Source organism: Maylandia zebra, linkage group LG19, assembly GCF_041146795.1.
Source record: "Maylandia zebra isolate NMK-2024a linkage group LG19, Mzebra_GT3a, whole genome shotgun sequence".
Taxonomy (NCBI): Eukaryota; Metazoa; Chordata; class Actinopteri; order Cichliformes; family Cichlidae; genus Maylandia; species Maylandia zebra.
The window spans coordinates 18,517,873-18,533,026 of NC_135185.1; the positions used below are offsets into that span (position 1 = coordinate 18,517,873).

At 37.4% G+C, this 15,154-nt stretch overlaps 2 protein-coding genes across 5 annotated transcripts in view; one reads left to right on the forward strand and one right to left on the reverse strand.

Moving 5' to 3' along the window:
• ccdc177 (coiled-coil domain containing 177) overlaps positions 1–15,154 on the reverse strand; it is a 173,403-nt gene that overhangs the window by 80,048 nt on the left and 78,201 nt on the right. For 2 of the 4 annotated variants that reach the window (XM_076877653.1, XM_076877654.1), the window contains one exon: positions 1,257–1,397. The exons of 1 other annotated variant lie outside the window; for it this stretch is intronic. The gene's annotated coding sequence lies outside the window, so the exon portion shown is untranslated. Of the gene's footprint in view, positions 1–905; positions 1,001–1,256; positions 1,398–15,154 lie in introns of all 4 variants that reach the window. One more of the 4 variants, XM_076877655.1, reaches the window with a different exon arrangement.
• Positions 283–9,441, forward strand: slc2a1c (solute carrier family 2 member 1c). Its single transcript, XM_004540842.2, has 11 exons — positions 283–424; positions 747–831; positions 1,279–1,377; positions 2,053–2,213; positions 2,302–2,542; positions 5,126–5,288; positions 5,530–5,714; positions 6,238–6,339; positions 6,589–6,690; positions 6,972–7,175; positions 7,656–9,441. The coding sequence occupies exons 2-11, from the start codon at positions 817–819 to the stop codon at positions 7,833–7,835; spliced, it is 1,452 nt and encodes a 483-aa protein (XP_004540899.2). The 5' UTR covers positions 283–424; positions 747–816; the 3' UTR covers positions 7,836–9,441.

Sequence of the window (15,154 nt, forward strand, 5' to 3'; positions counted from 1 at the left end):
TGGCCTACTCAAAGCACCAAACGGTTCCTCTTAAAACCTTAACTGGGGGCAGTTTTGCGGTTTTCAAAGCAATTTGAGGTTTGAGTGCTGCAGACCCAGAGTCAGTGGGAACTCAGGATGTTGATCAGCTGATTCACGAGAACCAGAGGAGGCCCACTGCTGCCATTTTATCAGATATACCTCAAATTCACCAGCTAGGTGTGACTTCGTCACTGTGGTCACTGGTACAATGTGTGTGTGTGTGTGTGTGAAGTTTCAGCTGGTAGTTGGTTTAGATACACAGTCATATCTAAAACTCAGGGATGAAGAAGCGATCAACGTAGGACACTCAGGAACAGTGGTGAGGACAATCTTATATAGATGATATGGTCTTCCAACTTTGTTTCGGGACAAATCAAGCAGTCTGGTTGATGCAGTAACACAGGTAAGCATGCAAAAAGACAAGCAAAAATATTTGTATGCAGTAAGTATATAGTTTCATATAGTTGCTTGATTTTTATTTGATGAAACATGTTTTGTGATGCTGTAGGGGAACCGCACTGTGGTTCAAAAACATTTAGTCATATACACTGTATTTGATATATATATGTATATGAAATTTGCACTGCAGAAAAAAATCTCAGTGTCTCTGGTTGTTAGCCGAGTCTTTTTCTTATCATTTTGCGGCAAACTCCTATACTACCACTAATGCTTCCTAAACTACAACTGCTAGACTCCCCCCCCCCCCCACTATCTGGTTTTTACAGATAACAAAACCAGGAGAAAAATAAATGCACATACATCCCGAGGGAGTGATACACCATCTCAGACAATCAAATGGCATCTCAGGAGGTTTGTTTGAATCAATGCTTTTCTGTGAACGAGTGAATGAGGCAGAATGAACATAGCGAGGCAGTATCACTTACTCGACTAAAACTCTGGACATGTTGCCAGTGCGCCAAACCCTTGTTGTTCTTGCCAAGCTGGACTTTTACAAGTACTCATATGATTGGCCTGGTTGCTGGAATCATGGGAGGGATCAGGAATGTTAATCAATGAACTGAGGTCATAAGGTTAGAAATCAGTAATGGATTGAGTATTTGTCTTCTATCTGCTTAATCATAACCATAACTACTTTGGATTTTTATGATGATTGTAGTCAATCCAAAATAAGAAAGAAAAAACAAGAATGTAAAGGGTTAAAATGACCTAATTAAGAGGTAGCGTTCTCTTATTAGTTATGAATTAAAAGATATAAAACAAGAAATGGTGCTAACCTCAATTCTGTTTCTGCGGCAGAGCCATCTGACAGCCACGCTTGTGACGTCCATCCTGGGAGCGGTGATCGGCTCCCTGCAGATTGGTTACCACACTGGCAACATCAACGCTCCGGCCAAGGTGAACAGAGCTAGCAGCATCTGAGGGACAGCACACAGATTTATGTTTCAAATTGTATTATAAATGTGATGTGTAAATTAAAATCTATACAAAGCAATCTGCATTGATCAATAGAATTACTTTTGGAAGTATAAAACTGCAACAAAACATAACTCCAGACATCAAAAAGTAGACATTCTCGTCTGGCTGATTTTCCATAAAAGGCCTACATTGTCCAGATATAACAGTTATGCAGAGGGGAATGCTGGAAAGCATGCTGCCTGTCAAACATATTACAGAGCCTCAATAAAGCACTAAATAAGGTAACTCTCCGTCTCAGCTTTGGATTTGGCTCCCTTTTTTGGAATGGTTTTCCATTTTCACAGGTATACTGTTCTAACTTTACAAAATGAAGCAGTTGTTCTAGCCACTCAAAAATCCCAAGACAATAATTCCTGAAATAGTTCTTGTGGAGGAAGTGTTTCTGTTACAAAAGAAGCAACACATGAATGATTTTGAACACTGTATTAGTCATCTATGGAAAAAGAGGAATAAAAACATCTTTGTAAACTCTTTTTGTGTGTGTGTGTGTGTGTGTTTTACGTGTGTGTGTGTGTGTGTGTGAGTGAAAAAACATGTCATTGCATCTAATTGAATTACCAGTGCAAACTGATTCACTTTGGCATTGTTGTTTAGATTATCGAAGAGTTTTTCAACAATACCTGGAGAGCCAGACACAACCGATCAATCTCAGATCACAGTCTTACTTTCTTGTGGTCACTCTCTGTCAGCATTAAAGATTTTGGAGCCTTACTGGGCTCGCTGGGAGTCAAATATTTGGCAGATTCTTACGGCAGGTAAGAAAACCAAGCTAACTTTTGTAAAGTTTCCAACAGTGCTTGCTTCCCCCCACCCCTCCTTATAAATTTGCTTGTTCCCCTCCAGGCGTAACTCCATCCTGATAGTTAACGGTTTGTCTGTGGTCGGAGCATGTTTGATGTTTGCCTCCAAAGCCAGCGAGTCATTTGAGGTCCTCATCCTAGGGCGACTGGTTTTTGGTCTGTTCTGTGGCCTGGTGATGAGCCTTAACCCCCTCTATATCCAGGAAGTTTCCCCCACCAACCTCAGAGGAGCATTTGCTACACTGAACCAGGTGTCTTTCGCTGCAGGCATCCTGGTGGGTGTGGTGAGTTGAGCTTACATTTAACTTACTTCTTACTGCTCTTGGTAAGGAGACACATTAAATTCTGTTCTTTTCATTCAAATTCTGTTCTTTTCATTCAAATTCTATTCTTTTCATTCAAATTCTATTGTTTGTTCTCAAATTCTGTTCTTTTCATTCTTTTTTTTTTTTTTTTTGCCTGTCCCATTTGGTTCTTTAGCCGTCAGAATTGTTGTCTGAAGACCAACAAGGATACCCAATGGATTTATTTTGCCAAATGGATCATCGTGGCATTGCCGTATTGGTCCATTTGATCGATCTTTGTTTTTATTATTTATTTTATTTTATTTTCAGTTGTTACATACGGGACAGACATGAGTGAGGGATAGGAAAGGGAGAAAGAAAGAGGAAGGAAAAGAAAAACAGAAGGGGAGAGGGACAGTGAGAAAGGGGGGGGGGGGGGGGGGCGGGGAATCTCCTGGATCACCTGTTGAGAGAAAAAGAATGTTCTTTTCATTCAAATTCCGTTGTTTTCATTCAAATTCGATTCTTCTCATTCTAATTCTTTTCTTTTCATTTTAATTCGGTTGTTTTCATTGAAATTCCTGTGCTTTCATTCTAATGCTTTTGTTTTCATTCAAATTGCGTTCTTTTGATTCTAATTCTTTTGTTTTCATCCAAATTCTGTTCTTTTCATTCAAATTCCATTCTTTTCCTTTAATTATGTTGCTTTCATCCAAATTCTGTTCTTTTCATTCAAATTCCATTCTTTTCCTTTAATTATGTTGCTTTCATTCAAATTCTGTTCTTTTCATTCAAATTCTATTGTTTGTTCTCAAATTCTGTTCTTTTCATTCAAATTCTATTGTTTGTTCTCAAATTCTGTTCTTTTCATTCAAATTCTATTGTTTGTTCTCAAATTCTGTTCTTTTCATTCACATTCCGTTGTTTTCATTCAAATTCTGTTCTTTTCATTCAAATTCTATTGTTTGTTCTCAAATTCTGTTCTTTTCATTCACATTCCGTTGTTTTCATTCAAATTCTGGTGCTTTCATTCTATTTTTTTTTTGTTTTCATTCAGATTACATTCAAATTCCGTTGTTTTCATTCTAATTCTGTTGTTTTCATTCAAATGCTGTTCTTTTCATTCTAATTCTCTTCTTTTCATTCTAATTCCGTTGTTTTCATTTCAATTCTGTTGTTTTCATTCAAATTCCCGTGCTTTCATTCTAATGCTTTTGTTTTCATTCAAATTCTGTTCTTTTCATTCAAATTCCGTTGTTTTCATTTCAATTCTGTTGTTTTCATTCAAATTCTCTTCTTTTCATTCTAATTCCGTTGTTTTCATTCAAATTCTTTTGTTTTTATTCCAATGCTGTTCTTCTCATTCTAATTCTTTTCTTTTCATTTTAATTCGGTTGTTTTCATTCAAATTCCCGTGCTTTCATTCTAATGCTTTTGTTTTCATTCAAATTGCGTTCTTTTCATTCAAATTCCATTATTTTGATTCTAATTCTTTTGTTTTCATTCAAAATCTGTCCTTTTCATTCACATTCCGTTGTTTTCATTCAAATTCGATTCTTCTCATTCTAATTCTGTTCTTTTCATTTTAATTCGGTTGTTTTCATTCAAATTCTGTTGTTTTCATTCTAATTCCGTTGTTTTCATTCAAATTCTCTTCTTTTCATTCTAATTCCGTTGTTTTCATTCAAATTCTGGTGCTTTCATTCTATTTTTTTTTGTTTTCATTCAGATTACATTCAAATTCCGTTGTTTTCATTCTAATTCTGTTGTTTTTATTCAAATGCTGTTCTTGTCATTCTAATTCTACTCTTTTCATTCAAATGCTGTTCTTTTCATTCTAATTCTCTTCTTTTCATTCTAATTCCGTTGTTTTCATTTCAATTCTGTTGTTTTCATTCAAATTCCCGTGCTTTCATTCTAATGCTTTTGTTTTCATTCAAATTCTGTTCTTTTCATTCAAATTCCGTTGTTTTCATTCAAGTTCTCTTCTTTTCATTCTAATTCCGTTGTTTTCATTCAAATTATTTTGTTTTTATTCCAATGCTGTTCTTCTCATTCTAATTCTTTTCTTTTCATTTTAATTCGGTTGTTTTCATTCAAATTCCCGTGCTTTCATTCTAATGCTTTTGTTTTCATTCAAATTGCGTTCTTTTCATTCAAATTCCATTATTTTGATTCTAATTCTTTTGTTTTCATTCAAAATCTGTCCTTTTCATTCACATTCCGTTGTTTTCATTCAAATTCGATTCTTCTCATTCTAATTCTGTTCTTTTCATTTTAATTCGGTTGTTTTCATTCAAATTCCGTTGTTTTCATTCTAATTCTGTTGTTTTCATTCAAATTCTCTTCTTTTCATTCTAATTCCGTTGTTTTCATTCAAATGTTGTTGTTTTCATTCAAATGTTGTTGTTTTCATTCAAATTCTTTTGCTTTTATTCAAATTATGTTCATTTCATTCAAATTCCATTGTTTTCATTCAAAATCTGTTGTTTTTATTTAAGTTCATCAAAATCCCATAATACACAAATAAGGATTTATACGATACATGGATATGACATGAAACTAGCTGCTCGTGTGCTGCAGGTGGCTGGTCTCGAGATAGTGTTGGGCACAAAGCATGACTGGGCCATGATGCTGTCCCTGTCTCTCATCCCGGCCCTCACACAGTATGTGATCCTACCCTTCTGTCCTGAGAGTCCCCGCTATCTGCTCATCAACCGGCAAGAAGAAATCAAGGCCAAAAGTGGTAGGTTCCACTCACTGGACTTACTGTTCATATCGTTTAATAAATCATCCTCTCTCTAAAGAGATTACTCTTTTGTATTATGATATATTAAAAGAGATGAATTCATTTGTATGACATTCTCAAGTTAGTTCCAGAAGTTAAAATGCAGAAATGGTTTACTACGGTTTACTATCCCAGCTTTGTGGATTTCACCTAAACATCCCCTTAGAATATGTTGAAAGTTGTTTCTTTAATCCTGCAGCCCTGCTGAGGCTGAGAGGCAGAGCAGAAAATGTATTTGCTGAGCTGGAAGAAATGAAAGAGGAAGCTGCTCACACACAGAGTCGTGTCACCATCCAGGATTTCTTCAAGAAACGCAGCTACAGGCAACCGATCATTATTGTCCTGATTGTTAGCCTGGGAAGCCAGCTCTCTGGATTCAATGCGGTTAGTGATAAAATCCTCTTAATCTGAAAAATATTTCTCTGACATATATTTCTCATTTTCTATGTGTTGAAATAGATGAAGTAAAAGCTCCTGGCCTCAACTTTAGCTTTACCTTTTTCCTTGGTGTCATGCTATGGTAACCTAACTCTGAAAGACACCAACAAACTGATGCAAAATATGAACTGATCAGGCAAACTGATCAGGTTAAGCTGCTATTTACCAGTCTCTCTGTACCTGACAGCTGCAGAGACTGGCCAGTTCCATCTTACATGAAGACACCCATCCCTTTTGTGGGGATTTTTAGCTTCTTTCCTCTGGATGGAAAGGTGGCTTACTCACTTTTGGAGGGTGCCTCAAGGAGTACTTGGCATTTCTACATTGGCTTCTTTTCTTTTTCAGTTTTGCACACTTGCTGTAACCCTGAGAAGAGCTTGAGGCAATATCTCAACCCTAAAAAAACCCCCATTGAAATATTTCTCAGTTACTCACTAAACTAAACTAAATTCCTGTGCTTTTCTTCCAGATAATCAACTATTCCACCAAAATGTTTCAGGCCAAGTTTGACCAGGCCAAATATCTCACACTGGGTGTTGGGGCCGTCAATCTGACGTTCACTTTGGTAGCAGTAAGTACAAACCAAGTGCTGATCCTTTATATTGCAGTTCAGTGTGTTTTTGAATGCGAAACAATATTATTTATTATATTTAATAGGTTGCTCAATATAATCATTAAATCAGCTGTGCCCTATTTTGTTGATTTTGTCACAGAAAGCATGAAGTTTTGTCATTATTTCTTCATGAATGGTTTAACAGCATGAACCACAAAAGGGATAGTGTTGCATTTTAATACCAGTGTGTTGTTTTTTCCTCTCCAGTTCTTCCTGATGGAGAGGGCAGGGAGGAGGCGGTTGCTCCTGACTGGTTTCATCTCCATAGCAGTGTGCAACTTAATCATGACCGTAGTCGATTCTGTCCTGGTAAAATCATCTATGTGTGGTTGTTTCCATTTGTGCAGAAAAAAGTTATGTGCTGGTTTTGAATGTATATCCAACTTCTGCAAACCCGATCTTATGACATGATTAAATGGATAATATGAAAAATAAACCATGGCATAGCTTGGAGGATGTTTTAAAAAGGAAGCTTCAAGTTTAAACAATAGAGAGAAAGACACCATCTACATGTTAACCTAACAGAATTTTCTACATGTCTACATGACTAACCTACAACCATCCTTCCAATTTATTATTTTACTGTGTAGCATCTGGTCCCAGAACTCAGAAGCCTACAAGTGCTGCTGGTTTTCTGCCTGACTTCAGCCTATGAGCTGGGCCCAGGTCCGATCTCCTGGTTCATTGCTGCCGAGCTGTTCGACCAGTCTGGCAGACCTATAGCCATGGCCTTCAGTAGCCTGCTCAACTGGGGAGGGAAGTTTGTTCTGGCACTTCTCTTTCCTCCATTACTGGTGCGTAACATTTATACCGTTGGCCTGCATGCTGTATGACCAAGCAAGACTTCAGGGGAAACTTTAAAGGTGGATTTCTTGTTTGCTTTTGTGAGTTTGCTTACACCTCAGAGAAATAGCTGTTAAATACAGGCCATAAATCTGCTCCATCTGTTATACTGCACATCTGTATCTATAGCAAAACATATAAATCTATTGCTAAATCCTTTAAATCCAGCTTGAAATAATGTAATAAGTAATTAAATTACAGTTAACAAAAGAAGCATCTGTTCCCTATAGTGCAGCAGAAACGGCAGCCAACATGAAATTAAGACCAGTGAACCAAATCAATACCTTTTGTATTTGCTTTCTTTCCTTCTCTTTTTAACATTGTTTTGCTCTTGTGGTATGAGATTCCCACCTCAAGTGACCATTCCTAGGTAAGCAGAGGTCAAATAAAAAACATTAAAAAAGGGATTCTTGTCTGTCTGTCTCACACAGAAAATCTGTGGTGCTTATGTCTACCTCCTTTTTATGATCGTGGCTCTGCTCGCCTTCACCTTCACCTGGATTCGCCTCCCGGAAACAAAGGGTCGTACATTTGATGACATCGCAGAGGAGTTCAGAGGAGCAGAGGGCATCCCGTTGCACAATAAGACTGTATTCAACACTTTCACCTGAGCAACGTGTCAGTTTTGATTGATGGTGGTCAATAATCAGTGTGTAACGAGTCAATTCAATTTAAAGCAACAAAAAATATGCTACAAAACTGTTTTGAATATAAATCTGGTGCTCACAGCATTGAAAATTTACTTTTAAATAACAAATCTTTAACACAAAACAAGAAAACCACAAACGCCAAACCATCTTATCAATGCAATTGCTGTTACTCAAAGCACGCACAGATATTATTTATGCAAAGACATTTTAATACTCAGAGCTCAAAAATGATAATTATTCAAACTCAGAGCACCAAAATTTAACTCCATTAGGTACAGGTTCTGACTCTTACTTTTACCTTACTTCTTTAGGCTCTCCAGCAAAATGACACTAAAAAAATGATATTAAAAGTAGATTATAGTTTATATTTATCCTGCATGTATGAGGCATTTTGTGGTCATTGTGTTGTTATTTTGTAAAAGCACTAGGGGGAGATTGTGGGAATAGTGGAAAAAGTTTGCAACACATTCTTTGCATAGTTTATAGCTTGTAAAAACGCTGGATTTATTTCCACACCATCAACCAAGCCTCTTTTTTTTAATTTTAACACACAAGTGTACCGTGACACACTGCCTGGCAAACAAGAAAGTTAGAACACTTCCAGCATGTCCAAAATGTTTAGTAGAGTTCCTGTAACTTCTTTCCCTCTTGTTATTTCCATAAATCTGCTAGTTATATCTTAACTTAATATCAGGTAGCAAATGAGATTATTGTAATTCTTAAAAATGGTTTTGTAGTGATCCAATTAGATGTTTTTGCTTATCTAAAAATTGTACTTTTAAATGTTCAGCCTAGTTTAAGGGACCATCTGTACCTGATCTCCTATGGAGCCTTTCTTAGTTGGATTCTCAGCGGTGCAGCCTTACAATTCATTATTTGTGTGCAAAATCTCACATGTCTCTGAATTGTGTATATTTGTAATATGCCTGAAAACCAACCACAGCTCTGAGGATAAATATGTGATCCAACACGATCCACTTTGACTCGCAGGAACCGCAGAGGGAGTGAGACCAGGAGATTAGAGGACAAGTTTGGCTTTTAAAACAGCAGGGGGTCAGAATAAAATGGAAATGAATAATGCTGTACTTGTCTATTCAAAGTCAGTTTCTAATAACTCAAAAACAGAGCCAGAACTCAGTCAGCTTGTAAAGGATATGTTCTCATTTGTCTATGGACAGCTTGTTTTTTCTTTTTAGACACACAAGCAAAGTCCACAGAGACTATGATTTAAAAGGCAGATCGACCGAGCAGGGTGTTTAGAAAACAACATTCAGGATTTCATTCCATTTTCCAACACTTTGTGTAAAAATATGTAAACAGCGCCATCTACTGGACCAAACCGTCTCTTTTAGTTATTAATCCATAAACTACATGCAGATATATGTTGGTAAATGACTTAAGTGGCTTTAGTTAGTGGTGCAGCAAAGAGGAGACAACTGATCAAGTGGACAGCACGGTGAAAGGGAGACAGGAAACAGTTTTCACACTGCTATGTGTAGCCTTTGTAAATAAAAAAAAACAACAACAATACTGTATTGTTATAATAAATGAGTGTATTAAAAAAAACTGCAATATCAAGTAATTTTCTTAAAAATACCTTCACCACCCTTTCAACTGATCCTATTTAGTCACTGTGATTTGAGTAAAACACAGAAGGACTGCTGTGTAAACTTTTATTTCACAGCTAGAAAACCCATAGCAACATAAAAGTAACAGCAGACAGTATTTATTTATTTTTTAATTACAAGATATTAGTTTATTTTTTATGAATTTCGAATGATAACATAAGTAAAATGGCTTTGATGGACTGTAGGGGGAACCAGAGTACCAATTATATTACATCTGCAGTTGGACTGAAAGTCTTGCTACATATAGAGCAGTTCCTCAGAATCTGGGGACAATATAATCTAGAGGGACAGTCTCACCAGCAGCTTTACATATCTCTGTACCTACAGTATATACGATGCTGACACCTTTTGTCCAACAGAACATGAATACAGTTCTCAACAAAGTCATCCTCGGATTATTCTTCATTTTAAAGTGGGATTCAGGTAATCTGCAGTCTGATCAACATTTTTAATGTTTTTGCAGTTGTTGTGAATGTTTTGTTTTGTTTTGACAGTGTTTGAGTGAAACACTATGCTACATATAAAAGGTTGTGTGTGGTAACATCTTCTGTTAAACTCGTAGGTGATGGGAGTGATGTCACCCAAAACTCCATGATTTGGAAAAAACAGGACGAGTATGCAACAATAAACTGCAACCACACAAAGGATTATACTTATTCTCAGATGTATTGGTACAGACAGCTGCCTGGAGAAACTATGAAACTCGTTGTGTTCACAAGTACAGCAAAACCTGATCATGATTTTGGAAATTTCAGCAGGGAGAAATTCGCAGCCACCAAGCCTGACGCTTACACTGGGACATTCACAATAAAGAATCTGGAGCCTACAGATAAAGGCTTGTATTTCTGTGCTGTGAGCAAACACAGTGATACAGATGCACCAAGTAGCTGAACAAAAACCCCAGCACACTGTCAAAGTCTTACCTACTAATCTCCTCTACTGTGGTACCCACCACACAATACATGCACCTGCAGCTTTTTATCTGTGACAGTTATTCTTTATATTCTGACTTTATAAATCAAAAACATGTCTCTATAGCTTTTAATTGTACAAGGCAAAAAGACAAATGTATGATATTTGTGCCTTAAATGTATGAAAGAGAAATAATTAGCAAGTGTTTAAAATTGTAAATGCTTTACTATATGATAGTTAAAGTGTCCACTTCTGGTCATGTTAACTTTTTTTTTTCAGATCCAGTCAAACTAAAATAAAATAAAAGGAGATCCACTGAGCTGAATAATCAGCCACACTGCGAGTTAGTTTCTAAAGAAAGAGGAATCTACTTCATTTGCAGTGCCCTTACCACAGTAGGTGGAGACAGACCTCAATAAATGAAATAATCACTTGCACAGACTGTCGTATGATGACAGCACTTTTCTCTTCTAGTGAAAGCAATGACGTAGACAACTCCTCACACCTCCTATGGTCATCATCTGGTAACAGCGATCTATTCTCATCTACAGCTGGTGAACCAACTATACTGAAAGGATCGCTAGCTTGAATTGTTTAAGATGATCGTTGTGGTTTCTATACTTTGTTTTCTTAACTTTCCAGGAATTACAGGTAGGAAAATAACAATGATAACAATACAATTCAAATTTAATGATTTCTGTGTTTAAACTCTTGTGTACTTTTACACAGGTGATGCGAAAAAGTGTCTACCAAACACCTCCTTCCATCATTAGGAGAATTGGTGAATCTGTTCAAAGTGAAATCAAATGTTGACATAGCATACCAAATTATCAGGTCATTCTCTGGTACAAACAAGACCAACATCAAACTTTGGAGATTCTGGGAAATCTCAACATCCAGGTGGCAAAAAAAGAAAACAATCTGAGTGGAAATATCAGCTTTGATGGAGATGGCCGTGAAAAGTCAGCACTCACCATTTATAATGTAAAGTTAAATGACAGTGCAGTGTATTTCTGTGCTGCCAGTCAGCACAGTGCTGCAGTTCACTGTAAAGTCAGTACAAAAACCCTTTCTCTTATCTGCCCAACACACCAAAAAAAGCCTTAAGGCTCCTGAGCACCTCACAGCTAACTTCTTTCAGGATCTACAGTATCTAGGATACCTTCAGTCTGGATTATTCAAACACTGAGGACAATGTGCAAAGGGAAAATCAGCTTTAATGGAAATTGCAAAAACATTCAGCTGCAGATTCAAGATGCAAATTTCCTTTTCCACTCCATCCCAAATGTTCTCTATGTGACTGAAATCTGGTGACTGTGGAGGTCATTTTAGTACAGTCAGCTCTTTGTGATATTCAAGAAACCAGTTTAAGATCATCTGTTCAAAGTCACTTTTCTTCCCCATTCTGATGCTGATTGATTTGAACTTCAGCAGTTTGTCACAACCTGGTCAACATGCTTAATCCAACTGAGCTTCTGCCATGTGATTGAATTTTATTGAGTAACACTCCCACATTTTGAAACAACTTATTTAAATCGACAGTTATTTTGTTCTAAGAAATTTTGGATAACAAAACAGTTTTTTAATGCTAAAAATAGTAGAAAGGAAAATAAAAAACCTATAATAATGTGCATCATTACAGGTCGAACATATGGAAGTTATATCAACCAGGCCTCCATGCTTTGGAAAAACCAGGGTGAAGATGCAACTCTAAACTGCAGCCATGTCATGACAATAGAGTTTTACCAGATGTACTGGTACAGACAGCTGCCTGGAGAACCAATGAAACAAATGGTTTACACTATCCCAAACGCCGAACCTGACTTTGAGCCAGACTTCAGGGATGAAAAATTCTCAGTAACAAAGCCTGACGCTCGCAGTGGGACACTGACAGTGAAGAATTTGGTGCCAGGAGATCAAGGCTTGTATTTCTGTGCTGTCAGTATTCACAGTGATACAGTCACACTCAACACCCGTACAAAAACCTCAGATCATGAACTGTAGGGGGATGTCAAGGACCACAAATACTCACAACTGAACGTGGATTCATCATGTGAATAGTGACACCACAGATAACAGGATGACAGAGCTCCACACAGAGCAGTGACACTCCCACCTGCAACTCTGTATGTCAACATAAATTCATAGTTTCATTTACTCATTCATGCCTTACATCAAGCAGACCTGTGAATTAGGGCTGCCACGATTAGTCGACTAGTCACGATTACGTCGACTATTAAAATCGTCGACGACTAATTTAATAGTCGACGCTTCGTTTGAAGCTTTGTAAGATCACAAAAGCCGCAGGAATAAGTAGTAGGATTTAAGAGTGTAATAACGGACTGAAACAGAAGATGGCAGCACTGCATGTACAAGGATGCCAGCTGCCGTTAAACCCCGAAGAAGAAGAAGAAGAAGCTGCGTCCCAGAATTCATAGCGCGGCCCTGCTCAGTTTCCAACAATGGCGGCAGCTAGTTAGTTTTAATATTACTCTTATTATTCTTTCTGGGTCACAAAATAAACGTTTAACATATTTTCAGGCGAGAATGTAGCTGTGTAAACCTCAAATATCTGCTCAGTTTATCAGGACACCACATATTTTCAAAAACGCTCCGACGTTTTCGGAGACATCTGTTACCCACTAGCTCGATAGCTATCCGGGGGCTAGGTCACTAGCGCCGTGAGAACACCGGACTCCCGGCTAATCGTTTTCAAACCCACCGCCGTCTTTCGCTACTCAGGTTAAACATTTAATATAAGTCACTTAGATAACTTAAAAATGTTATTGTTTGGCTTTTTTTAGTATTTTATTTGTTCCGGAGTAAATCGGTTTGGCTGAGATTAAAGTTATAGTTTTTACACAGCAGAATAAACGTCAAGCAGACAGCTGATTATCAGAAGTGTGAGATGCTCGAGAATTTACTCCGGTGTCTTGTTATATTTTAGATAGCAAGGAGTTTATTAAACTTCACCGAAACAATCTGCAGATTTCATTAAAATTTAATAAACTATCATCTTGTCTTTATTTTTAGTTAGCACAGACCTTAAACACTTAAAGCTGTAAGCTAATGATAGTTATATAAGAGCAGATGCTGCTGGTGCAATAAGCTGTAGTTTTACGTCCAATGGATTTGATTAGTCGACTAATCGCAAAAATAATCGGTGACTAGTCGACTATCAAAATAATCGTTTGTGGCAGCCCTACTGTGAATATAAATTGATCTATGCCATCTGACAAAGAAGGTTCAAGTTTCTTCTACTGAAGCTTTACAGTTCCCACTCAGTGGGTAAAATCTCAGACATGTCTCAACTCTAAATTTGAAAGATGTCTGAAAAGCAACCACAGCTCTGAACATTAAGTCCAACATGTTGGAGGACACCACACAGGGTGTGGAACCAGAATTTGTATGTTCAGAAGAAAAAATAAACACCTTTTTTTTTTTCCTATCTGAATACAGAGACAGCTATCATCTTGTATTCAGCACCGACAAGCTGACAAACATCTTATCAGTCTTAAAGTTTGAAATCACAACTAAAACTCATGGCACTGATGGACTGTAGGGGGACACCGAGTGCCACGTGTTTCCCACCTGCAGCTAGACTGAAAGTGATGATATGTATAGAGCAGCTCATGGGATCACATCACACACTGTAGTGACAGTCTCACCTGCAGCTCTTCACATGCTGACACCTTCTCTCAAGTAGAACATGGATATTGTTTTTATTAAACAGCTTGTCTTCGGATTATGCTTCATCTTAAAGAGGACTTCAGGTGATTTACAGGTTTAGCAATATTTCCATGTTTTAGCCATCACCGAGAGTTATTCAGGTGTTTTCAGAGTGTTTCAATGTAAAACTGTGCTACATATAAAAGGTTGCGTGCGGTAATATCTTCTGTTAAACTCGCAGGTGATGGGAGTGATGTCACCCAAAACTCCATGATTTGGAAAAAACAGGACGAGTATGCAACAATAAACTGCAACCACACAAAGGATTATACTTATTCTCAGATGTATTGGTACAGACAGCTGCCTGGAGAAACTATGAAACTCGTTGTGTTCACAAGTACAGCAAAACCTGATCATGATTTTGGAAATTTCAGCAGGGAGAAATTCGCAGCCACCAAGCCTGACGCTTACACTGGGACGTTCACAGTGAAGGATCTGGAGCCTAAAGACAAAGGCTTGTATTTCTGTGCTGTGAGCAAACACAGTGATACAGATGCACCCAGTATCTGAACAAAAACCCCAGCAGTCAGTGCAAAGTTTTACCAACTAATCTCCTCTACTGTGGTACCCACCACACAATATATGCACCTGCAGCTTTTTATCTGTGACAGTTATTCTTTATATTCTGACTTTATAGAGATGATCAAAAATATTCTTGGCAGCACATGATATTTGTGACTGAAATGTATGATAGAGAAAATAAGAAGTACTCAGAATTACTGTAAATGTTCTACCGTGTAATAATTAAAGTGCTCACTTCCAGTCATGTTTACCGTTTTAGATCCAGCTAACTGAAACTGAATAAAAGGAATCGATTTAGCTAAATTAATAATCAGCCACACTGTGAGCTGTTCCTCTATAAAGTCTGAGCCACAGCATCTAACTCCACATAGCCATAACTCCATTTACTCCACTAGGTGGAGACAGAGTTCAATAAATGAAACCATCACTTTCACAGACTGTCTTATGAAGATTCTGCTGCTCAGCTATGACGTGCAATGACACAAACAA

Coding starts and splice junctions, on each gene's coding strand:
- slc2a1c (XM_004540842.2), top strand. Junction 2,214..2,301: donor TTGGCAGATTCTTACGGCAG/GTAAGAAAACCA, acceptor GTTCCCCTCCAG/GCGTAACTCCATCCTGATAG. Junction 2,543..5,125: donor CAGGCATCCTGGTGGGTGTG/GTGAGTTGAGCT, acceptor CGTGTGCTGCAG/GTGGCTGGTCTCGAGATAGT.